Source organism: Xenopus laevis, chromosome 1S (genome assembly GCF_017654675.1).
Source record: "Xenopus laevis strain J_2021 chromosome 1S, Xenopus_laevis_v10.1, whole genome shotgun sequence".
Classification (NCBI taxonomy): Eukaryota; Metazoa; Chordata; class Amphibia; order Anura; family Pipidae; genus Xenopus; species Xenopus laevis.
In genome coordinates this window covers 194,592,904-194,617,329 of record NC_054372.1, presented here as the reverse complement: position 1 = coordinate 194,617,329, position 24,426 = coordinate 194,592,904, and the positions used below count along the sequence as shown (strand labels likewise).

The window sequence follows — 24,426 nt, the reverse complement described above, 5'->3', positions numbered from 1 at the left end:
TATAGCACTTCAGCACTTTAATCTTTTTAGTTACTTATATATATAACACAAGGTGAGGACAGGGGCACACTCTTAGCAAAGGTGATGGAATGGGATCAAATGAGCAAGTTGTTGATGAAGAGGAAAAAAGAAGTTTTGAAACTTCAGTCTCGTTATACAGTTATTAGATCAACATGGTTGAAAAGGAAAAAGGAGATTTAGGAGCAGTGAGGGAAATTGAGGATAGAATTAATTTTCCTTTTAAAGAAGTCAGCAAAGTCCAGGGAGGGGTATGATCAGATGTTTCTTTCATTTGTAGAGTGAGTTGAATATTGAAGGCAAGTGTCGTGGGTTGGATTTATAGTTATTTCTGAGTGTAATGTAGTGCTCTTGTTTAGCCTGGGATAGGACAGCACCAAGGCAGGACATGAGGAATTTATAGTGGAGGAAGTCGCCTTTTGTACGGGATTTCTGCCACTCACATACACAAAACACACAAATCCTGTCTGAGGTTCATCCAGGGACGGGGATTGTGGGCCCAACTGCATTGTGGCTTCAGAGAAGCATTGGTATTGATAGAAACAGATAGACCTGAGTTGTAGGTATTTACCAGTTATCAGGATCTGAGGAAGTAGTGATTGAGGAGACTCGGATTGAGTAGAGCAGTGATCCCCAACCAGTAGCTCGTGAGTAACATGTTTCTCTCCAACTCCTTGGATGTTGCTCCCAGTGGCCTCAAAGCAGGAGCTTATTTTTGAATTTTAGGCTTGGAGGCAAGTTTTGGTTGTATAAAAACCAGATGTATTGCCAAACAGAGCCTCCTGTAGTCTGCCAGTCCACATAGGGGCTACCAATAGCCAATCACAACCCTTATTTGGCACCACCCAGGAACATTTTCCGTGCTTGTGTTGCTCCCAAACTCTTTTTAAATCTGAGTGTTGCTCACGGGTGAAAAAGGTTGGGGATCCCTGGAGTAGAGCATAAATTATTGTAAGGGTGTTGTGCTTACTGTCTAGTCAAACGCCCACTGTACCTCAAAATTGCACTGCACAATTGTGCTTAGTGGGCTGTTCCTGCTGAATTGTGCTTAGTACAGGGGAATACCTATGCTGTCATAGTTTTATGGGATCTCTCTGTACAGACTATGAGCAAACTTAGGGGACTGTTCCTACTGAATTGTGCTTAGTACAGGGGAATACCTATGCTGTCATAGTTTTATGGGATCTCTCTGTACAGACTATGAGCAAACTTAGGGGACTGTTCCTGCTGAATTGTGCTTAGTACAGAGGAATACCTATACTTCCATAGTTTTATGGGATCTCTCTGTACAGACTATGAGCAAATTTAGGAGACTGTTCCTGCTGAATTGTGCTTAGTACAGGGGAATACCTATGCTGCCATAGTTTATGGGATCTCTCTGTACAGACTATGAGCAAACTTATGGGCTGTTCCTGCTGAATTGTGCTTAGTACAGGGAATACCTATGCTGCCATAGTTTTATGGGATCTCTCTGTACAGACTATGAGCAAATTTAGGGGACTGTTCCTGCTGAATTGTGCTTAGTACAGGGAATACCTATGCTGCCATAGTTTTATGGGATCTCTCTGTACAGACTATGAGCAAACTTAGGGGACTGTTCCTGCTGAATTGTGCTTAGTACAGGGAATACCTATGCTGCCATAGTTTTATGGGATCTCTCTGTACAGACTATGAGCAAACTTAAGAGGGCTGTTCCTGCTGAATTGTGCTTAGTACAGGGGAATACCTATGCTGCCATAGTTTTATGGGATCTCTCTGTACAGACTATGAGCAAACTTAGGGGCTGTTCCTGCTGAATTGTGCTTAGTACAGGGAATACCTATACTGTCATAGTTTTATGGGATCTCTCTGTACAGACTATGAGCAAACTTAGGGGCTGTTCCTGCTGAATTGTGCTTAGTACAGGGAATACTTATGCTGCCATAGTTTTATGGGATCTCTCTGTACAGACTATGAGCAAACTTAGGGGACTGTTCCTGCTGAATTGTGCTTAGTACAGGGAATACCTATGCTGCCATAGTTTTATGGGATCTCTCTGTACAGACTATGAGCAAACTTAAGAGGGCTGTTCCTGCTGAATTGTGCTTAGTACAGGGGAATACCTATGCTGCCATAGTTTTATGGGATCTCTCTGTACAGACTATGAGCAAACTTAGGGGCTGTTCCTGCTGAATTGTGCTTAGTACAGGGAATACCTATACTGTCATAGTTTTATGGGATCTCTCTGTACAGACTATGAGCAAACTTAGGGGCTGTTCCTGCTGAATTGTGCTTAGTACAGGGAATACTTATGCTGCCATAGTTTTATGGGATCTCTCTGTACAGAATATGAGCAAATTTAAGAGGGCTGTTCCTGCTGAATTGTGCTTATTATGGAGGCATTGCCCTTCAACGTTCAATAAGGTAAGGTGTCTCCTTCCTGTACACGAAACACTTGAACAAAAATAATGAAAAGGGACACAAAGATCAGACTCATATAATTATAATTATAACATAGATGTCTTTATTTTCCCCTCCATTAGTACAAGACGTGGATGGTTTCCTCCCATACACAGTGACAACCAGGAATGACCCTGATAGCTTCAGTTTTATGGCTTTACCTAGACGTAGACATCACAACTATAATCACATTACCAAGCTGGAGATACAAAGTGCAGCGGTGCAATGCTGGCGGTTCATTCCTGGTGGATCGAGTTCCCTTTTGAAATGAAGTGATTCAAACACAGAACAGTTCACAAAGCAGATACAGAACAAAATTGAAATAAAATCCTGAAGGAAGCAAAAAGCATCATCTGTATCCTACTGGGGGTATTTCATGTGATAATCGGGATTATTTCGATTTTGTATGTCAAACCTTCAGCCCCGTCGTCAAGCTAAAGCATCTGGTGATACTGAAATTGCATTATATATTTAGGGTTCTGCGAGCTGCTGGATTGGGTGCTGCATTATTGGGTGCTGCATTATTGGGTGCTGCATTATTGGGTGGGGTGCCAGGTTCCTCAGTCAAGATGGTGATACTGAGCAAGATGTATAAGCTGGTTATGGACAGACCAATACAAACTTCCCTCTAGACTAAGTTGGGTCCCTCAATATTAGTCTACCCTTCTGCAAATCTATCGTCAGATACAGTTAAACCCCAGTTTGTTACTCATTCCCAATTAGCAGAAGCCTCCAGAGAGAGGTAAGTAAGTGATTGTTTTCATAAAATAGACATAGGGAAATAGATAAATAAAATAGAAATAGGGAATCGACTCTCTGATTGGTTGAATCCGTTATTAGATTATCCCCATTGTGGCATAGACATGACCTCCTGCTTTGCCTTTATGTTTCGCTGTACCATGAACAAGTTCTCCCAGTAGCTTTAGGCGATTTAACGCTTGGCCAGTTTGGTTGTCATACAGTCTTAGTTTATGCCGACCATTTTTGGCATTCCTATATAATTTGGCGATATTTGACTGTGGTCATCCTAACCCATCTCTTCAGTCATAGAGTAGCTACAACCCATGTGTATCCAAGTAGAAAGAAGTTTTTAATTTTAGCCTCTGCATTCTTCAAAAATATTATGAGAAAACTAGTAGATGTGCAACATAACCTCACACTTGGAGTGACAATTTGTATTGTACCTGGGGTATAGGCACTCCCATTAGTTTGCGGTTTATTGATGACCACAAGCAAACCAATCTTTGGCCAGTTGATTGTGATGGCACAGACAAAGGTTTGATTAAACTCAACCTGACATTTGGTTACAAAGTATTACAATTGCACACAAGAAAAAATTTAGGGTTGCAGCAGTGGGCATTTAGCCCCGGCCTTTAAGCACCAAGCAATTGATGAAGATATTAAAGACGTATTATTACTATTATTAGCATTTGTTTTAAAGATGTCCTTCCTGTGGTTCTCCAAGCAGTGACTTTCAGAGGGAGCAGGTCCAACAACAGGGGCAGGGTAAATACTTGGACATCCCAGGTCTACAGGGCCATTTCTTTTCTAACTCTAGCCCAAGTCAATAAGCCAACAATAAGGCCCTGATTTAGAAATTATTGCCATTATTTTCCCCTACGTGCCATTCAAAAAGGGAAATGGTCAATCCTTTATCTAATCAACTATGATGCTAATATCAATTGTCCATAAGTCATGCAAACTGTTATAATAATAGTCTTCCATGCTACTGTATTCCATGGTGAGACACAAAGATGGGAGAAGTTAAAGAACAGAGGAAGAGTGAGACCAGGGAAGGACATCATGGGAAATGACAGATACATTAGGAGAATTAAATGAAGAACTGAAGAAAAAAGAGAGAGAGAAACTTAATAAAGGAAGAAGAAGATCAAACCATCTAAAAGTGACACCAGTGGAAGTGAAAAATATATAAGAAGAAATGAATGGGAGCAAAACTGATCGACTGCAGACAGAGAGAAAGAACCAAGAAAAGAAGAGTGAAAAGAGAAGATTAGACCAATGGAAGATGGGGAGAAATAATGAGTGTTAGGGAGACCTGCTCAAATGGGAGAAGAGAGAGGAAGACTGAATGAAATGAGACACAAGAAGAATTAATAGAGAGAAAGAGACTAACAGAAGAAAGAGAGATAGATTAGAAAAAAGGGTGTAAAACCATTTGGGGAGACAGAGAGGAACCTGGAAAAGCAGACATCTCAACCAAAGAGCTGGATACAAGAGACAGAAACAGAGCCCCACAAAGGACATCAGAGGGATCAGAGAAAGACAAGGTATTAGACCCTTCTAGAGATCTCTCCCTTATTGTATCATTCCCAATATAATCACAGTGGGCTTGGCACATTCATAGTATTACATCTAATCTCCTTTTATTCATGATTAACATTGCCTGTGGGGTGAGCAGATGCCATAGTAGTACCCGTTTAATATGTTGGTATAACATAAAACATGACTTGGTATCTCTGGACAAATAGCAGGACAAAACGGTGACATACATAGACACACACGGGATGGGCAAAGCCATGATGTACCGACATATCAGCATTAGGGACAGACGCACGCACTGCAATAAGCACATAACTAACTGCCATTTATGTGGTTTAACCAGCTGATGATAAGAAGCTGCCATATCAGCAATGATTCGCTTGGTTCAATAATCTACAATAATTAGTGATGGGCGAATTAATTCACCTGTAACGAATTTGCAGCAAATTTCCACGTTTCACCACCGGTGAATAAATTAGCGAAAATTCACTAGTGAAAGGTCGCTTGCGTCAAAATCAGCAGGCGTCAACACTATTTGGATTCCCATTGACTTTAACGCCAATGTCAACTTGGATGCGGGAGTCAATTTCCGATTTTCAAGATTTTACGTAAAAATGTCAGATTTTCACAATTTTTTCATGAAAATGTCAGAATTTCAAAACATTTTCGTGAAACTTTCTGTTTTCACGATTTTTCCGCGAATTTTTGTTGTTTTTTGCGAATTTCGCAAATTTTGTGTGAAATTCGTAAAATGGTAGAAATTCGCCCATCACTAGCTATAATATACTAGGGGATCTGTAGGACAAGCTCTTATCACTAGGGGGCAAATTCACTAAGCACCGAAGCGCCTAACGCTAGCGTCAATTCGCTAGCGTTGGGCATTTTCATTACTTCGCAAATTCACTAACGAACGCTGGCGTAAATTCGCTAGTGTTACTTCGCACCCTTACGCCTGGCGAATTTTCGCTACGGACGTAACTACGCAAATTCATTAACGCGCGCAGTGAACTGAACGCTACCGTTTACGCTAGACTTCCTTCGCCACCTCAGACCAGGCAAAGCGAAATAGAGTAGATAGGGATTGCTTCAAAAAAAGTTCAAATTTTTTCTAAGTCCCAAAAAACGCTGGCGTTTTTTCTATATTATGGGTGAAAAATTTTTTGGGGCTCCCCTCCTTCCCCCCCTACATTTCCTAACTCATGGTAACTTAACTATACAGTGGGCACAAGTATAGGGCAAAAAAAAAATGTATTTGATGTTTTGAAGGTTTCCCAGGCTTGTGTAGTGATTCTACGTATTCCTCCATTGAAATTTGAATTTGGCGCCGTATGCAAATTAAACATCGCTAGCGTAACTTCGCTTCGCTTAGCGAATCAACGCTAGCGCAACTTCGCAGCCTTAGGCTACCCCTGTGCGCAACTTCGGATTTTAGTGAATTTGCGGACCGCTGGCGAAACTACGCCTGGCGCAACTACGAATCTTAGTGAATTTGCCACATGGGCTTCTGTATCAGACTTTTCTGCTTAAACCTCCTTGCCCCGGGCTTGAGCATGCTCAGTTTGTTTCTCTCTCCCTCCCTTCTCTGCTGTAATCTGAGCCGAGAGCTATGAGTGAGCAGGGAGAGACTCAGGCAGGAAGTGATGTCACACCAAGCTAATATGGCAGCTGCTATCCTAAACAAACAGAGAGAGCTTCTAGAGCTGTTTGGAAGCTTTCCTTCTCCTTTAATGCAGTTCGCTAAGTGCAAATCAGCTACAAAGTGAACCCTGGAATTACCAGTAGGTCAAGGCTGAGGTTAATTCTGGGGTTACTTTGCATTCATGGAATCAATTGCACAGTATTCAGTAGAGCAGGATGAACAGGCGTATCAGCACGTTCCATAAGCTAATCAGTCTAGGATTCCTGTCTGAGGTGGGTGCCCCTAGGTCGCTGGGTGCTTGCGACCTGCGGCGCGTTCGCACACCCCCTCCTTCTGAATGCAAGTAAATGCGTTGGAGCTCTGGGGGGTTGTGGCTGGGCGGCAGGGCGCCCCTAAAATCTCGTTGCAACAAATCCGGGCCTGAAACTAATAGCACACTGGGTCCACTGGGCTAGCAGGATACCAGGAAAAAATCCAGTGCGCCCTGGTGGCCCATGATTATGTACCTTGGGGGTACTAAATGCATAGGGCCCATGGAGATGTATGTATACTTTTAACTATGACGAATACAGACCTCATACTTTTGGGCCTATGGATTTCTCTGAGTGCCGGATAGCCCTGTCTTTTCTTGCTGTGTTTCAGTTTGCCACTCCCTGAAGCTGAGGGTCTGAGGCTGGTGCATCTGGACCACATGATCAACTTGGTGAGCTATTTACATTGATTTTCTGGAGCACCTTCTTTTTCCTGTTGCCCTTGTGGCCCAGACTCAATCCCTGCATAAAGCCGCTGGCGTGGTTTCCGACCGACCTCCCTGGCCCTAAGTACATCTGCAAGAAAGATAAGGCAGGGGCGTGGGATACTGGAGGGGGTTGTGGCTAGGGCGGGTGCTTTGTGGTTTGGGGGGCCCTGAGGCAGCAGCCCTGTTGGGCCCCCCAGTCCGATGCTGATGGCACAAGTGCCTTTGTGAATAACGTCATGTTGCATTTTACTGCTCTGCAGTTGCACACTGGGGCAAACTAAGCTTTTAACCCTTGATTAAGTATAAAATAAATGAAAGGCAACTAAATTACTCCAAAATGTTGAGCTTTTTTGCATTTGTCATACACAGTGATGTGACTACGAGTTCATTTTAGGATCATTTTATATCATTTTGTTCCGCAAAGCTGCACAGTTCTGGCACAATTACTGTATCTAGGGCAGCCACTTTAAAATTCGGGCACAAAATTTAATGCAATGCGGGCCTTTGCCCAGACTTGTTTATACCTAGACATGGAGATCTGCGAATTCTCACCTTGAAGCATATTTTAAAATATTATAAAATGGCGGTGAGAGCAAGCCTTTATTTCTATTACACACAGGGGTGTAACTATAGAGGAAGCAGACCCTGCGGCTGCAGGGGGCACAGGAGGCATAGGGAGCCCCATGAGGCCCAAATAATGAACAATTTCAACATTTATTGGTAAAACAGCAAAATCTCTGGATATGTTGGGGGCATTAAAATAATTTTGCTGTGAGGCCCAACATCTTATTGCACTGATTACACATATCTAATCTCTACTCCAGGAATATGCAAATTATGGCACATAAACTTATGTTGTGCTCCAAACTTTTGCATCCCCCTGACAGTCTTTGGCTGTCTTAGGGTTCGGAGAATTGCAATTCAGCAACAGCTGGAGGATTACATTATGTAGAGACAAAACATGGAAGAAATGTACTTAATACCACATTGAAATATCCAATGTAATGATACGTGCAAAAGCAAGCAAATAGATCCTTGCTTTAAAGCGGTAGTTCACCTTTAAATTAACTTTTATGATGTGTGATATTTTAAAACAATTTGAAACTGTTTTTCATTTTTTATTATTTCTGGTTCTTGAGTTATTTCACTTTTTATTCAGCAGCTCTCCGGTTTGCACTTTCAGCAATCTGGTTGCTAGGGCCCAGATGACACTGGCAACCAAGCATTGATTTGCATAAGAGACTGGAATATGAATAAAAGAAGGTGTGAATAGAAAGATGAGTAATAAAAAGTCGCAATAAGAAGAGATTTGCCTTACAGAGCATTTGTTTTTCAGATGGGGTCAGTGACACCCATTTAAAAGAAAATGAAGGCCAACTGAAAAGTTGCTTAGAATTAGCCATTCTATAACATACAGTACTAAAAGTGAACCACTCTGAGCAAATGGGCTACTGGCAGTTGAGCCTGTTAATATAATCCCCCGTGAGTATCTGAACTCAAGCTTGGTTCCTATATTCAGCATGTACGACTTAGAGGACATGTCCTACACTAAATGTCCAATCAGAAGGCTGAGGTAATTGGTGCAGAGGTAATTATGAGATGACATCAATACCGACGGAAAAAAATAACCAGCGGACGCACATCGCGAGGAGCACGGTAAATAGACATTTTGAGTTTGAGTCTTCCCTTAGGAGAACAACAACAATGCTAAACCCCTTTCTTTGGTGGAAGAAAAGGAGAGAACACCATCGTGGGCAGCTCTCTCCTCTGCCAGAAAACAAGGGGTTAAACAGTGGAGCAAATATAATTATATTAATTAAAGAAAGCACTATGGTGAGAACGAAAGCAAAAAAACATCAACATTGACTTCCAATGTCCTTTCTTCAGCCAAGTCGTAATGTATCCAAATGGATGGACTTGTATAGTGTGTGCTATGTGGGATCTCTTTAGCATGTGCTTTGTTGCTTCATTGTAGCTGTCAAACCAGTGCTCATGAGCGTATGTATTTCTGTTCACCTTCCAAATTGTCCTTATATCTACAGATGTAGCCCAAAGTATCCCAGATGGTTATATCTGGCTATACCAGGTAGATATCTCTTGATATCCAAGATATCCAATTAATAGCTATTCCAGGTAGACATTACAGCCGATCCAACATATGTATTATTGTCTATCCCCGGTATTTCAGGAAGATATCTCTTGATACCCAAGATATCCAATTAATAGCTATTCCAGGTAGACATTACAGCCGATCCAACATATGTATTATTGTCTATCCCAGGTATTTCAGGAAGATGTCTCTTGATACCAGAGAAATCCAATTGATAGCTATTCCAGTTAGACATTCCAGGCTATCCAACATATGTATTCTTGTCTATCCCAGGTATTTCAGGTAGATGTCTCTTGATACCCAAGAAATCCAATTGATAGCTATTCCAGGAAGACATTCCATGCTATCCAACAAATGTATTATTGTCTATCCCAGGTATTTCAGGAAGATGTCTCTTGATACCCAAGAAATCCAATTGATAGCAATTCCAGGTAGACATTCCAGGCTATCCAACATATGTATTATTGACTTTCCCAGGTATCTCAGATAGATATCTCTTACTATCCCAGATATGCATTTTTGGCTATTACAAGATCTGGTTATCCAAGATATTTTGATGGCTATCCCAGGTAGACATTCCAGGCTATCCAAAATATTTATAGTTGACTCTTCCAGGTAGTCTCTTGCTATCCCATATATGCATTTATTGGCTATTACAAGATATTTATTGTTGGCTATCCAAGGTAGATGTCCCTGGTTATCCAAGATATGTACTGTGGACCATCTTGTGTAGATATTCCTGACTAGTCAAGATATTTATTGTTTGTTGTCCTAGGTAAACATGATAGACATTTATGAATATTCAAGATATTTATTTGCGACTTTTCCAGTTAGATATCTCCGCATTTACAAGACTGATCTACTGTATCTGGCGATACCAAACACATATACCCGGGTATCCACATCAGGTAGCCTTAACTTTCCTTTCCCAGCCAGACAACCTTTTATATCCAAATTAGATATCACTGGCTATCCCATATACACATTTCTTTGCCGGATAGCTTGGCCTAGATTGAGAGTGCTCAACATGATTTTTATTTGGGATAACAGTGGCTACATCTACACAAAGTCATTAAAATGATGCTGGTGTGTCCCCAGCTCATGTGGAGGCCTTATCCTGTGCAGTTTTCATTGGATCATTATTGCATATACTCAGTTTGGTTGATGGGCACAAACATTTAGTGCAGATGGAGGCAGAATTTATCAGCAGGTACCAGTGTGCACCCTCAGGATGCCCTTGCTGTGCATATGGATGAAGTTAAAAATCTCAGAAGGCATTGCATGGAAGCCAGGACGAGGCTTAACATTGTCATAATAATGATGAGTAATGAAGTTCCCTGAGGGGTCCATGGGGAAACCCCAAAATCCATAAAGGTGTACCTCCTCACACAGCTCCAGCGCGGCGGTCACTAAGATGAGGCCGCTGCTGATGCGCTTGGCATGAACGCCTTGCATAAGCCAGAAGTGAGAAACACTGATTAGATACTGGGGATGGAAATAGTAGACAGCCTGCTGGGATTCAAAGTCATCCAGGACATACTTGACCCTGATGGAGACATCAGTGTTTCGGGTGTTGTAGAAGGCGGGCAAGAGCAGAGACGCATTCTCATATCCTTGTACCACTTCATAGAAGGGTCTTCTCCACTTCTCCAGCTTGTTAAATCTGTTGGAGAACAAAAGCACTGCATTCAGCCATCAGCAGAAAAGAGGCTTGGGAAACTGGGGACTATGTACAAAGTTGTCCTTGTTAATGGTGGAGTCTGGGTAAGATAACCTTGGTGGGGCCTAATAGATCTCTAAACTTTTATTGAACTATAACCGACGTTGATAGCAGTTGGTGGATGCTGGAATTTGTATTTCTTCAAATGAATACTGCATGTAGAAGACTGTTACTGTTACTGAGGCCACCTAGTCTTGCCTTATTGTAAACCCTATACTATGGAGTTTCTTTATTGCCCTACTGTCTACTACTCTGCAGAACTGGATACTGGTTAGAACCTACCAAAATATTGCCCTGGCTAAGCTAATATACCGTGGAAGATTTTTATCACATATCTATAATCTCCAGTGACTGTGTTGGTCTCGAGCTAAGGGTCAATAATGTATTGCTCAATAGCTGGCAACCCAGCATGTTTCATCTAGACTAGAGCAAGGGTCCCAAACCTTTCTTATCCATGAGCAACATTCAGATGTAAAAACAGTTGGGGAGCAACACAAGCTTGAAGAATGTTTCTGAGTGGTTCAAAAAAGGGCTGTGATTGGCTATTGATAGACTGGCAGCCTAGAGGAGGCTCTATTTGGCAGTACACCTGTTTTTTATACAACTAAAACTTGCCTGGAATTAAAAAATAAGCACCTGCTTTGAGGCCACTGGGAGCAACATCCAAGGGGTTGGGGAGCCACACATTGTTCACAAGCCTCTGGTTAGGATAACAGATCTAAAGAGTCAATTATTTGCTATACCCTTGGGTTCAGGGGCTCTATCCTATCCATAGTATCATGTCATACACGTATAATTTTGCGGAGTTCACAGATGGTGTGAACTAAAACTAAAAACCAGGCATTGGATCTCAATCCAACAAGTAAATGCCTGTGTTAATGATATAAGGACAGGGCTGGAAGGGCATTTGACCTGTGTCTTAAATTTTACATTGAATATTTGTACTAATGACATATGTAAACCTTTGCTACTCCATGGCCTTGCCCAGTTTCACTCCACCCGTACCCCTGACTCCATCCCTGTCAAGTGTATAAATCTTAATGAGTTGATAACTCTTCCCTATCCATTGCAATGGCAATGCATCCACCAACAAATTCCATAATGGTCACTAGAATGACCACCTGATACCCTACAAAATTCCTCATAAAACTAAATTGGCTTCATACATTTACCAGAGTACAACCCCATGAATATCACCCTTTGGATTGTATCCCTCTGGGAAGACATAGCTTACCTTTCTGTTATGATACTTGGGTTTATGGTCACCACGTCAGTTTTCATCCCTACGTCTTCCACATATTTTTGGGTTATAGGTGGCAAGTTGCATCTGGGGGAAAAAAACAAAGAACACGCTATAGATATCAATTCCAAAATGAATCCAGATATATTGTATATGTACCTTCATGTCGGCCACATTTCCTCCTAGACTGAATTATTATTCAGTGGAACCTTGTACTCTATGTGATGGAAAGGGTTGATTGCTGTTTGGCCATAGTGTAGTCAATGAGTGAAAGGAAGGGCTGCATCCATCAGTCTTAAGTCCAATTAAACAGGTTGTCTGTAGTGTATCTAGCATGCACATGCTTGGATCAACCAAATGATGTTTGGATCCACTGATTAATACTGATACCGGGTGCAGAGTTTCTAAGTTGAGGAGGCCCGATTAGTGAGGCCTACTGATCCTCTATGCAGGAGTAGAGTAGAATAAGATAGAGAAAGTAATATAATGAGGAGTCAAGGGTGCAACTTGCTACTGGAGTTAGCAACCATTAGTACAGGAATATAGAATAAATTCAGTGTGCAAAGGTATAAAATATCCCCTTAAGGAATCTAAGAGAAGGGGAGATTGTGGGACTAGAAGCAAACAGCATAGTGTTCATGGAGAGCAAAAAAATTGACTTTGGTACTGATGGGGAGCATTTAAAAGTGCAACGTTTGCAACAGTTCTAGTAACCCTTAGCAACCACCAATCAGCAGGTATCATGGCCTGGTCTCCTCTCTGAAAGCAAACATCTGATTGGTTGTTATGGCTTACTAATCCTTGGAACAAACTTTGTGCCCATAAGCAATAGTGGCCTTCCTAGGGACCACCTAGAGAACCCAACACCAAGGATCCACTCACTCTCTTAGATTATACAGTGCCTACGTGAGTGGTGTTATATAAGTTTATGTTGGAGAACGTTCTTACTGAAGTGAAATCATACACTGTGGACCATTAGGGCAGTGATCCCCCAACCATTGACTCGTAAGCAACATGTTACTCACCAGCCCTTTGGATGTTGCTCCCAGTGGCCTCAAAGCAGGTGCTTATTTTTCAGTTCCAGGCTTGGAGGCAAGTTTTGGTTGCATAAAATGTTCACTGCCAAACAGAGCCTCCTCTAGGCTGTAGCCCAAAATAGGGGCTACCAAATAGCCATTAATCACAGCCCTAATTTTTCCCCAACCAGGAACATTTTTCATGCTTGTGTTGCTGCCCAAATGTGAAGTTTGCTCACATGTAAAAAAAGGTTTGGGCCCCCACACTAAGGAGACCCACCAGGGGATCCTCTGTCAGGCTCTAGTCTTTTACCCCCATTACCTGAAGACGAAATCTGTGTTATCGATGTCCTTCCCACATTTACTGTCCTTTAAAATCCCTCCATTTCCAACCACGGCACATTTCTTGAACTGGGAGCGGTAGTAAGGCATGTCCTGGGGAAGACACAACAGGGCCAAATAAATCAGATCATTCTAATGTAACATACCATGTTATAAATAACCAGATATCATCATCTGTGGGTACAGACCTAAAGGGCATATATACCCACTATATGTCAAATGCCTGTGCATACATATCCCTATTCATTTCATACGGCCGCAGTCAGCACCGCAGCAAGGCCTTGTCATGGCCAAAATACAGAATGTTCGTTAAGTGCTAATTACCTTGGGGAAGATATTGAATATCTCAGAATTAATCTGAAATATGCCACTCGTGTCCACTTCGTATCGGAGCTTGCTTCCCAGAGGGGTGTTCTTCTGCGTGGTGAAGAGAAAGGACGGGGCGTTGCAACATCTCAATAGCGACGATCTAATATACACGAGCAGACGGGCGCATTAAAGCATTGCACTGCAACCTAAACACACAGTCACTGTAAATCACTCGTGGGCTGAGCAGACCCACCACATGGACAAAAGTGAGCTGTCCCTGCGGTTAGTCTTTTCTGTGTTTTATTGGTCCACAGGATGCAGAGTCCTCTAATAAACAGCCTTCATTCTGCAGAAATATTATCTTATCTCTGTATTTGTTGTTCACCTTTGAATTAACAATTAAATTAAGAATTTGCAATTGTTTTTTATTATTTGTGGGTTTTGCGTTATTTAGCTTTTTATTCAGCAGCTCTCCAGTTTGCAATTTCAGCAATCTGGTTGCTAGGGTCCAAATTCCCCTAGCAACCATGCATTGATTTGAATAAGAGACTGGAATATGAATAGGAGAGGCCTGAATAGAAAGAGGAGTAATAAAAAGTAGCAATAACAATACATTTGTAGCCTAAAGGTGCTCATACATGGAGAGATCGGCTCGTTTGGCGATGTCGCCAAACGAGCGGATCTCCCTCCGATATGCCCACCTTGAGGTGGGCAATATCGGGCTGATCCGATCGTGGGCCCTAGGGCCCAACGATCGGATCCTAGCGAAGGCAAACGGGCGGTTGGATCGCGGGACCACATCAACGAACAGATGCGGCTGCGATCCGACGGGATTTTTAATCCCATCCGATCGAGATCTGCCCGACTTTCGGCCAGATCTCGATCGGGGAAGCCCGTCGGGGCCCCCATACACGGGCCAATAAACTGCCGACTCGGTCTGTCGGCAGCTTTTATCGGCCCGTGTATGGCCACCTTTACAGAGTGTTTGTTTTTTAGGAGGGGTCCATTTGAAAGATTTGAAAGAGTTAGAAGAAAAAGGCAAATAAAATAATTCCAAAACTATTAAAAAGATAAAATGAAGATGCTTAGAATTAGCCATTCTATAATATACTAAGGGGCACATTTACTAAGCTCAAGTGAAGGATTAGAATGAAAAAAACTTAGAATTTCGAAGGTTTTTTTTTGGCTACTTCGACCTTCGACTACGACTTCGAATCAAACGATTTGAACTAAAAATCGTTCGACTATTCGACCATTAGATAATCAAAGTACTGTCTCTTTAACAAAAAACTTCGACTACCTACTTCGCCACCTAAAACCTACCGAGCACCAATGTTAGCCTATGGGGACCTTCCCCATAAGCTTTCTAAGCAATTTCTGATCTGAACGATTTTTCCTTCGATCGAAGCATTTGCGGTAAATCCTTCAACTTCTATTTTCGAAGGATTTTACTTTGAGGGTCCAATATCGAGGGTTAATTAACCCTCGATATTCAACAAATAGTAAATGTGCCCCTAAACGTTAACTTAAAGGTGAACCACTCCATTAAAGCACCACCCCATATGCATCTCCTCTGTACATGGTGTAACTAGGGGACCACAGGTCCTGGAACAAAAAAAAAAACATTTCTAATAAGCATGGCAAAAGCTAACGCTTTCTAAACTAAGGTCTGTTGGGCTTAATGAAGTCGTTTGCACATGGATAGGAAACTGGCTACAGGATCGGGTACAGAGGGTGGTTGTTAATGGGACATTCTCTACTTGGAGTAAGGTTCTTAGTGGGGTCCCTCAGGGCTCAGTATTGGGTCCACTTTTATTTAACTTGTTCATTAATGACTTAGGGGAGGGGATTGTAAGTAATGTATCAGTGTTTGCAGATGACACAAAATTATCCAGCCCAATTAATTCCATCCAGGATGTGGCACTTGCAACAGGATCTTGACAAACTGGCAATCTGGGCAGCTAAGTGGCAAATGAGATTCAATGTTGATAAATGTAAAGTCATGCACCTGGGATGTGACAATATCCACTTATACCCTTAATGGGACTGCACTAGGCAAATCCATTATGGAGACGGAGCTTGGAGTCCTTGTAGATGATAAACTTGTCTGTAGCAAGCAATGCCAGTCAGCAGCATCAAGGGCAAATAAGGTCTTGAGTTGTATTAAATGGGGCAGAGATTCACAGGAGGAGGGGGTCCCACTGTATAGAGCACTGGTAAGGCCCCATCTAGAATATGCCGTACAGTTTTGGTCTCCATCACTCAAACAGGACATTATTGTATTAGAGAGGGTACAGAGAAGGGCAACTAAGCTGGTAAAGGGAAAATCTTAGCTATGAGGAAAGACTGGCCAAATTGGGGATGTTCACTCTGGAGAAGAGGCGCTTAAGGGGTGATATGATAACTATGTATAAATATATAAGGGGATCATATAATAATCTCTCTAATGATTTATTTACCAGTAGGTCTTTCAAGCTGACACAAGGTCACCCATTCCGATTAGAAGAAAAGAGGTTCCAGCTAAATATTGGGAAGGGGTTTGTTACAGTGAGAGCTGTGAAGATGTGGAATTGTCTCCCTGAATCAGTGGTACAGGCTGATACATTAGATAGGTACAAGGAAGGGTCGGGTGCTTTATTCACCAGTAGCTCCTCCCAGCAGACAGGAGGGAGCCAATGAGATTAGAGGAGGGAAAGGGGTGTTACAGGGAGAGCTGGGAAGTGAATCAGGGGTACAGGCTGATACATTAGATAGGTATAAGAAGGGGTTGGATGGTGTTTAGCAAGTGAGGGAATACAGGGATATGGGAGATAGCTCATAGTACAAGTTGATCCAGGACTGGTCCCATTGCATCTTGGAGTCAGGAAGGAATTTTTCCCCCTCTGAGGCAAATTGGAGAGGCTTCAGATGGGGTTTTTGCCTTCCTCTGGATCAACTGGCAGTTAGGCAGGTTATATATAGACTTAAATACAGCAGTGAGCGCCTCTGATTTTGGCACAAAGGCTTTGCACTTACTTAAAAACGTTTGCCTCCATCACGTTCATTTCCCATTTGCAGACTTGAAGACTTTTCCATCTGTCGAACAGATCGGATTCTTTCACCCTGTGTATTGGGGAAGCACAGGAATAAAAGCGATGTCTCAATAGGAGGGAGAGCAGCTCTGAGCGACTAAACTGTTTGCTCATCAGCAACGTTCCCTCTGGGGGGTTATTGTTCAATCGTCTTACTTTTATCACCTCTTTATCTTCTATATTGACAGATAGGCTAAAGTGCACCAAGTACAACCTGTATTGAGGGGGCCCGAATATGCTAAGCATTTGAATCTATGAACCCCAAACACAGGCATGCATTAAAGTGCCTTGCAATAAGTATTCAGACCCTTGAGCACTTCTCTCATTGCACTGATATACATTTATAATACACAAAAGCCATGAATATCTTGTAAATTATATCCCTATAAATGGTGAGTTCTGATGTCATCAGTTATAAACGGTGAGTTCTGATGTCATTTCTGTCACATGACTCACTGAAATTTCTGTATTATAATAAATGAAGTTCCCCCTGTTGCAAAATATGAGGATATTAGAAGTTACCTCGGAGTTCCACGACCTGTATAAAAACACTTGGCTTATAATAATCAACTTATAATATCTTTATCATTTACAAGAGGGGGTACTTTATTCACTATATATAAAGGTGGTTGTACAGCGGCTGATTCGGCAGTTTATTGATTTGTCTATGGGGCCCCCCCGAAGAGCCTTCCCAACCAATATATGGCCAGATATCAAACGACTCGTTGCCACCTGTCCGGATTTGACCAGGACAACCTGGTTTTCAGGAGGGCTTCCAATAAAGGAAAACCAGGCTGGATCTCCCCTGACTGACATGGTGATCAGCCAATCACCACAATAATAGCCCGCCCATGTGACATAGCACGCCTGCTACCTCACTGACCTGCCCCGGTGACATCATGGCCCCACCCCCTGCCCGGATCGTAAGCCGAAAAAATGTGGCAACCCTACAAATGGACAGGTTTAGAACTTCTATAGACTCATTGATGAGGTCCTCACCCCAATGTCCTCTATGTAGCAGAGCCAGTCCAAAGCATTTTATCACCCAAGGTTAGTGCTTTCCCCCTTTAATGAAATGATTGAGACGTGCCTCTTCTGCCTTCACCGAGTTCAGGTCCTTCCATGTAGGAGGTGATCCAATAGAATCATTGGAGGATACCTAACAACTTGTTACCCCCTAGTAATTCAGTTTACTTGTCCTTTAAAGAACGGAAATTTTGCAGAGCCTTCTCCTGGCTGTAGCAGTAGCAACTTTATGTCTTTTGGAGGTAAGTAGGTACAGGTATGGGACCTGTTATCCAGAATGCCCAGGACCTGGGGTTTTCTGTATAATGGATCCTTCCATAATTTGGATCTTCATACCTTAAGTCTACTAGAAAATCATGTAAACATTAAATAAGCCCAATAGGCTGGTTTTGCTTCCAATAAGGATTAATTATATCTTAGTTGGGATCAAGTACAAGCGACTGTTTTATTATTACACAGAAAAAGGAAATTATTTTGAAAAAATGTAATTATTTGGATAAAATGGAGTCTATTGGAGACGGCCTTTCCGTAAATCAAAACTTTCTGTATATAAAAGAGTATTAGAAATATTTATAGACACGTGTCACTGTATCCACTGCTGAAACTGTCTTCCCATAACAGAGGGAGACGCAAGGTTCCACCGCCCAGCAGGGTTGGTACAAAACTCAGAATGTAGGGCTGGTTAATGGCAGAGGTGGAAGGGTGAAGAAGTGGTTCATGGTATGATAGACACCCACATACTCACATAGAAAGAACTTTGACGTTGGTGATGTCTCGCCGCAGCTCCAGGCATTTGGTTGAGTTGAAATCCAATGGACCTTCATAAAATTCAAAGTATCTAAGGGAAAGGAGAGAGAGATGGAGGATAGGTGAACGGTTATGTGTATCATGTGAGGGAATCAGACACTGCAGGAACAATTCCATAATCTCTGTATCTAAATGTGAGAGTTGGGACTACCATATTGTTTGTTTTGCTGAGGCACCCCAGCCCATGGGCACCCACTTTCACTTACACGTGTGCTGGTTCCTTGGAATTGAGTCTACAAGTTTTTCACTCAGCACAAAGATTGTCAGGCTCACCCCTTCAGGCAATTAATATACATGCTGAATGGAATAGATAAATCAGTGCAGCCTGCAGCATGTACCTATAGAAAATGCTTGTAGCGTGTAGATTTCATATGTCCAGTATTTAGGGGATGAGGTAGCAACTGGGTGCAGGTCTGAGCGGGTAAAGGCACAAATAGAGTGGGGTGCTGATGGTATGGCAGTAACAGGGAACCCCCTGAATCATCCAGTTGCCAAATTCAGCTGGCAGAGGATGCTGGGAGTAGATGATAACAGATGATCGGCCTATAGATTTACATGTGTCTGTGCGAAGAGGCAACTAGGGATGGGCGAATTTTTTCGCCTTGTTTCGCCGCAGAAATGACGCCCATAGACTTGTATGGCGTCATGCGACAACAGTTTTTTGACGCCTATAGACTTTAATGGGCATCTGCAACATATCGCCGGCGGAAAATTTTTGTCGAAACGAAACATGGTCAAATTGGCCCATCCCTAGTGGCAACCCTAGTGGTACATTGTCTGCTGGAATATTTCAACGTGTTCATGACGCACCAGAACCGAGTGATTCCGCCTGTGATTTGCTTTGAAGGGGTCGTTCACCTTCACAAGCTTTTTTCAGTTCAGTTGGTTTAAGTTGACCAGAAATAAAGAATTTTTTCCAAATAGTTTCTATTTCCTATTTTTGACCTTTTTTCGAATATTGAAGTGTAAAGTGCGGTCCCGAAACGTTTGATCATTGTGAAGTGTTCGAGAGAAATTTTGGGAAATCCCTGTTTGCAGCAGACAAGGTATTGGCATTTATTTTTTCTGATTATATAATTGCTGGCGGGTGGCTCGGCCAGTGCCTTTATCTAATCCCCTTAATTGGACTGTAAAAAGTTTCATTTATCACCTTCTAAAGATGCTCGGGGGGTCGTCGACTCTTTAACTGTTCTAAATTGATACATTTAGTTGATCCATTTGTTATCTTGGTCCCTGCTGAGCAGAATCCCTGAGTGTCATTAAAGGCGGTTGTTAGAATTGATACAATAGTTGCTAATACTCCACAGATGCTGCTGAGAAATGGATCAACTAAATGTACTAAATCGTTACAGTTCAGAATCTGCTTCTGGATCACTGAGCTGCCAGACTGAGACACTAGAAACATGAACATTAAAGGGGAACTCCACACAAACATAACTTAAGCTTTTTGAAAAGTAAACATACTTTCAAGCAACTTTGCAATATACATAATTATAAAAAATATGTAGACTATTCATGATTTTTAATGGTTTCTGACAGTTCCCTAAGCCTAGCCCCATGCTCTCCTGCTGATCTGTCTGACTACTTTGCTGACCTGTCTGACTACTTTGCTGACCTGTCTGACTACTTTGCTGACCTGTCTGACTACTTTGCTGAGCTGTCTGACTACTGTTACTTTGTATCAACAGCCACCTGTCCTCAGCCTGTATCCTCCAAACCCCACAATTCCCTGCAGACGGGATATCAATAAGGAAAGGAACATCAGAGTGCAATGCATTGTGGGTTATGTCTGTAAGCTGTGGAGAAGTTGTTACAATTTGTAACATTAGTGTTTTAGTCCCTACTTCCCTGCCAGGATTTCAAATGATGCAGAAAGAGAAGAACTGTTGAAAGATAAGTAAACCTTAAAAATAAGTGAATGTAAAACTGATAAGCACTTTTGCAATGTACATTCACTATTTATTTTTTTTAAATTCCAAGATATTAAGGGATACATGTACTGTTAATATGAATGAATTTTGTTCCAACAGCGCCACCTGCTGGTCAGTTTCCCACCAGTCTGACCACCAAGTAGTCAAGGAAGTTGTCAGGAGAAAGAAAGAGGCTGCTCTGATGTGAGAAATGTTTCTAATTTTATTCCTAAGCAGAAGAACATCAGAGCAGCCTCTTTCTTTCTCCTGACAACTTCCTTGACTACTTGGTGGTCAGACTGGTGGGAAACTGACCAGCAGGTGGCGCTGTTGGAACAAAATTCATTCATATTAACAGTACATGTATCCCTTAATATCTTGGAATAAGAAAAAAAATAAATAATGAATGTACATTGCAAAAGTGCTTAGAATAGCACTCTCGTCAATTTTACATTCACTTAGCCTTTAAAATGCTGGATTCCAGCATAGAAAATGTCATTTATTGATACTTTTTGAAGAAACAGGTAACTGTGATGGGTATATTAGGGGTTTCTGTGTTATGTGGGCCTTTTGGTTTGTAAGCCATAGTTCCCCTTTAAACTTAAAGCTTACATGTTGGGAAAACTGTAAAAAAAAATAAAAGACTGAAAGTAATTGGAAAAAAGTCTTTGTTTATGGTGAACAATCTGAAAACAGCTCAACTGAAAAAAGCGTTTGGAAGGTGAACAACCCCTTTAATGCAAAAAAACACCCCAAAAACATGGGTCACAGGCGAATTCCATTAAAGCAAATGAGAGTCCATGTGATGAAATGTTTCTCCCACCCGGTGCTTGTTCCATGCCATCCCTGAGAGGTCTGTGCCATTTAGTGGGACCCTTGGCAACACGTCTCCAGGCTGAACCCGACCTCAGTCACTTTATGACACTCTAGCACCTTCCCTCCGGCTCAGATGTCACCCACCTCCCCATCAGATGAAATGATCTCCCCTAGAGATGTAATAAACAAGCTGCTCCGCAGACACATTAATGACGATCAGGGCCGCCATCAGGGGGGGACAGGGGGGACAAGCGTACCGGGCCCGGGCATGAAGGGGGGCCCGGCAGCGCTGCATTTTTTTGAAGATCCGGGCCCCCCTTACGAGCGCCCGAGCCGTACGTCTTGCCTCTTCAGTGCCGAATGCGGAAGTGCCGAAAAGCCGAAGCCGATGCGACGAAAAGACCCGAAGTCACGGAAAAAGCCGAAGTCCCGAAGTCACGAAAACAGCCGAAGCCGAAGTCCTGAAGCGGTGAAAAGACCCGAAGTCACGAAAGGAGGCGAAGTTGAAGTACTGAAGCCATGAGTTCAATTCTACTGAACACCAGTTTGTGTTTTTTTTTTTTTTTAATCCCCTGGCCACCAATGTATTATTTTAATATTCTATAGGCCCCTGCCACCAATCTTTTTTTTTAAACTTTTTTTTTGGGGCCCCAATTTTTTTTTTAACTCGTAAGGGGCCCCTTGCCACCATTGTTTTTTTTTGGTTTTATTTTTAAAAAAAAAATTAATTTTCTTTTTGGTGGCCCCAAATTTTTTTAACTTGTAAGGGGGCCCCTGCCACCAGTTTTTTTTTTTTTTTCAAAAAAAAATTATTTTTTTTTAAATTTTTTTTTGGGGCCCCAATTTGTTTTTAACTTGTAAGGGGGCCCCTGCCACCAGTTTTTTTTTTTTCCAAAAAAATTTTTTTTTGGGGCCCCAATTTGTTTTTAACTTGTAAGGGGGCCCCTGCCACCAGTTTTTTTTTTTTCCAAAAAAATTTTTTTTTGGGGCCCCAATTTGTTTTTAACTTATAAGGGGGCCCCTGCCGCCAATGTTTTTTTTTTTTTCAAAAAAAAATTTTTTTTTTTCCAAATTTTTTTTTGGGGCCCCAATTTGTTTTTAACTTATAAGGGGGCCCCTGCCACCAATGTTTGTTTATTTTTTAGTTTTTTTTACATTTTTTTTTGTTGGGGCCCCAAGTTTTTTTTAACTTATAAGGGGGCCCCTGCCACCAATGTTTTTAAAAAAAAAAAAAAAAATGTAAATTTTTTTTTTTTTGGGGCCCCAATTTTTTTTATAAGGGGGCCCTGACCATCAATAGCTTTTTACAACTTGTGTGGGGGGGGGGTTACTTTTTTAGCGCTGATGTCTGTGTGGTCTTTTAACTGCGATGTGGGCGGGATATGGGGCGGAGCTTGGTCGTCAGTGTGGGCGGGGCCCAGGGGGCCCCAAAAATTTTGTTGTACGGGGCCCCATGATTTCTAATGGCGGCCCTGATGACGATTATGACTGCAGCTCATCTGAGTTATGTTAATTATTTCCTGTTTGTCTCCAAATCATTTCACCACCTGATCTGTCTCTTCTTTCCCACGGATCAGTCACATTGTCCCCTTCCTTTTTGTGTCCCCTGCGCTCCTCTCTTCTACCTTCTCAGTCACACACATTTCCATCAGATGAAGCTTATATTACGTGTCACTATTATTGGTTATTATGGATATGAATTAATTAGCCCATATGACAATGTATCGGAGAGGATCTGTGCAGCCACTGGGACAATCCCTGCTCACGTGATGGTCTATTAATATGGTCAGACTGTGGGGATGGGGGAGACGCAGATGGAGCCGCAGCAGAGTCATTGCCAGTGAAGGTCGGTAAAGGTCAGCCCTGGGAATTCTGGGGACTGAGAATAAACATTATGGTGCCTCTACTAATGGAGAGATCCTCTATGTGACCCTCTGATCTGCAACAGGAACATTTACTACAGAGAGACAAATACCCATCTTCCCCCTATTCACATGCTCTCACCAACCCATTTCACTGGCATTGTTAACCCATTCTGTCCCAGCGCTGCACAGATCCTATCTGATCCCCACTGTAAGCAGCAGTCCTGTCCTGCTTTATGGCAGCTGAGATTCTAGCTATCTGTATAACAGAACATTCTGTCCCAGTGGCTGCACAGGTCCTATCTGATCCCCATTGTAAGCAGCAGTCCTGTCCTGCTTTATGGCAGCTGAGATTCTAGCTATCTGTATAACAGAACATTCTGTCCCAGTGGCTGCACAGATCCTATCTGATCCCCATTGTAAGCAGCAGTCCTGTCCTGCTTTATGGCAGCTGAGATTCTAGCTATCTGTATAACAGAACATTCTGTCCCAGTGGCTGCACAGATCCTATCTGATCCCCATTGTAAGCAGCAGTCCTGTCCTGCTTTATGGCAGCTGAGATTCTAGCTATCTGTATAACAGAACATTCTGCCCCAGTGGCTGCACAGATCCTATCTGATCCCCATTGGAAGCAGCAGTCCTGTCCTGCTTTATGGCAGCTGAGATTCTAGCTATCTGTATAACAGAACATTCTGTCCCAGTGGCTGCACAGATCCTATCTGATCCCCATTGGAAGCAGCAGTCCTGTCCTGCTTTATGGCAGCTGAGATTCTAGCTATCTGTATAACAGAACATTCTGTCCCAGTGGCTGCACAGATCCTATCTGATCCCCATTGTAAGCAACAGTCCTGTCCTGCTTTATGGCAGCTGAGATTCTAGCTATCTGTATAACAGAACATTCTGTCCCAGTGGCTGCACAGATCCTATCTGATCCCCATTGTAAGCAGCAGTCCTATCCTGCTTTATGGCAGCTGAGATTCTAGCTATCTGTATAACAGAACATTCTGTCCCAGTGGCTGCACAGATCCTACCTGATCCCCATTGTAAGCAGCAGTCCTGTCCTGCTTTATGGCAGCTGAGAT

General features: G+C 42.4%; 1 protein-coding gene across 2 annotated transcripts in view; it reads right to left on the bottom strand.

Annotated features, from left to right (window-relative positions):
* Positions 1–8,477: 8,477 nt before the first annotated feature.
* Positions 8,478–24,426, bottom strand: part of LOC108707349 (alpha-2,8-sialyltransferase 8E) — a 46,726-nt gene continuing 30,777 nt past the window's right edge. For both annotated transcript variants that reach the window (XM_041580646.1, XM_041580647.1), the window contains 6 exons: positions 18,695–18,787; positions 16,868–16,954; positions 13,868–14,012; positions 13,524–13,636; positions 12,180–12,272; positions 8,478–10,888 (listed from right to left, as the gene is read on the bottom strand). In XM_041580646.1, the coding sequence (XP_041436580.1) occupies positions 10,429–10,888; positions 12,180–12,272; positions 13,524–13,636; positions 13,868–14,012; positions 16,868–16,954; positions 18,695–18,787 (991 nt within the window). In that variant the 3' untranslated portion in view covers positions 8,478–10,428. The remainder of the gene's footprint in view (positions 10,889–12,179; positions 12,273–13,523; positions 13,637–13,867; positions 14,013–16,867; positions 16,955–18,694; positions 18,788–24,426) is intronic.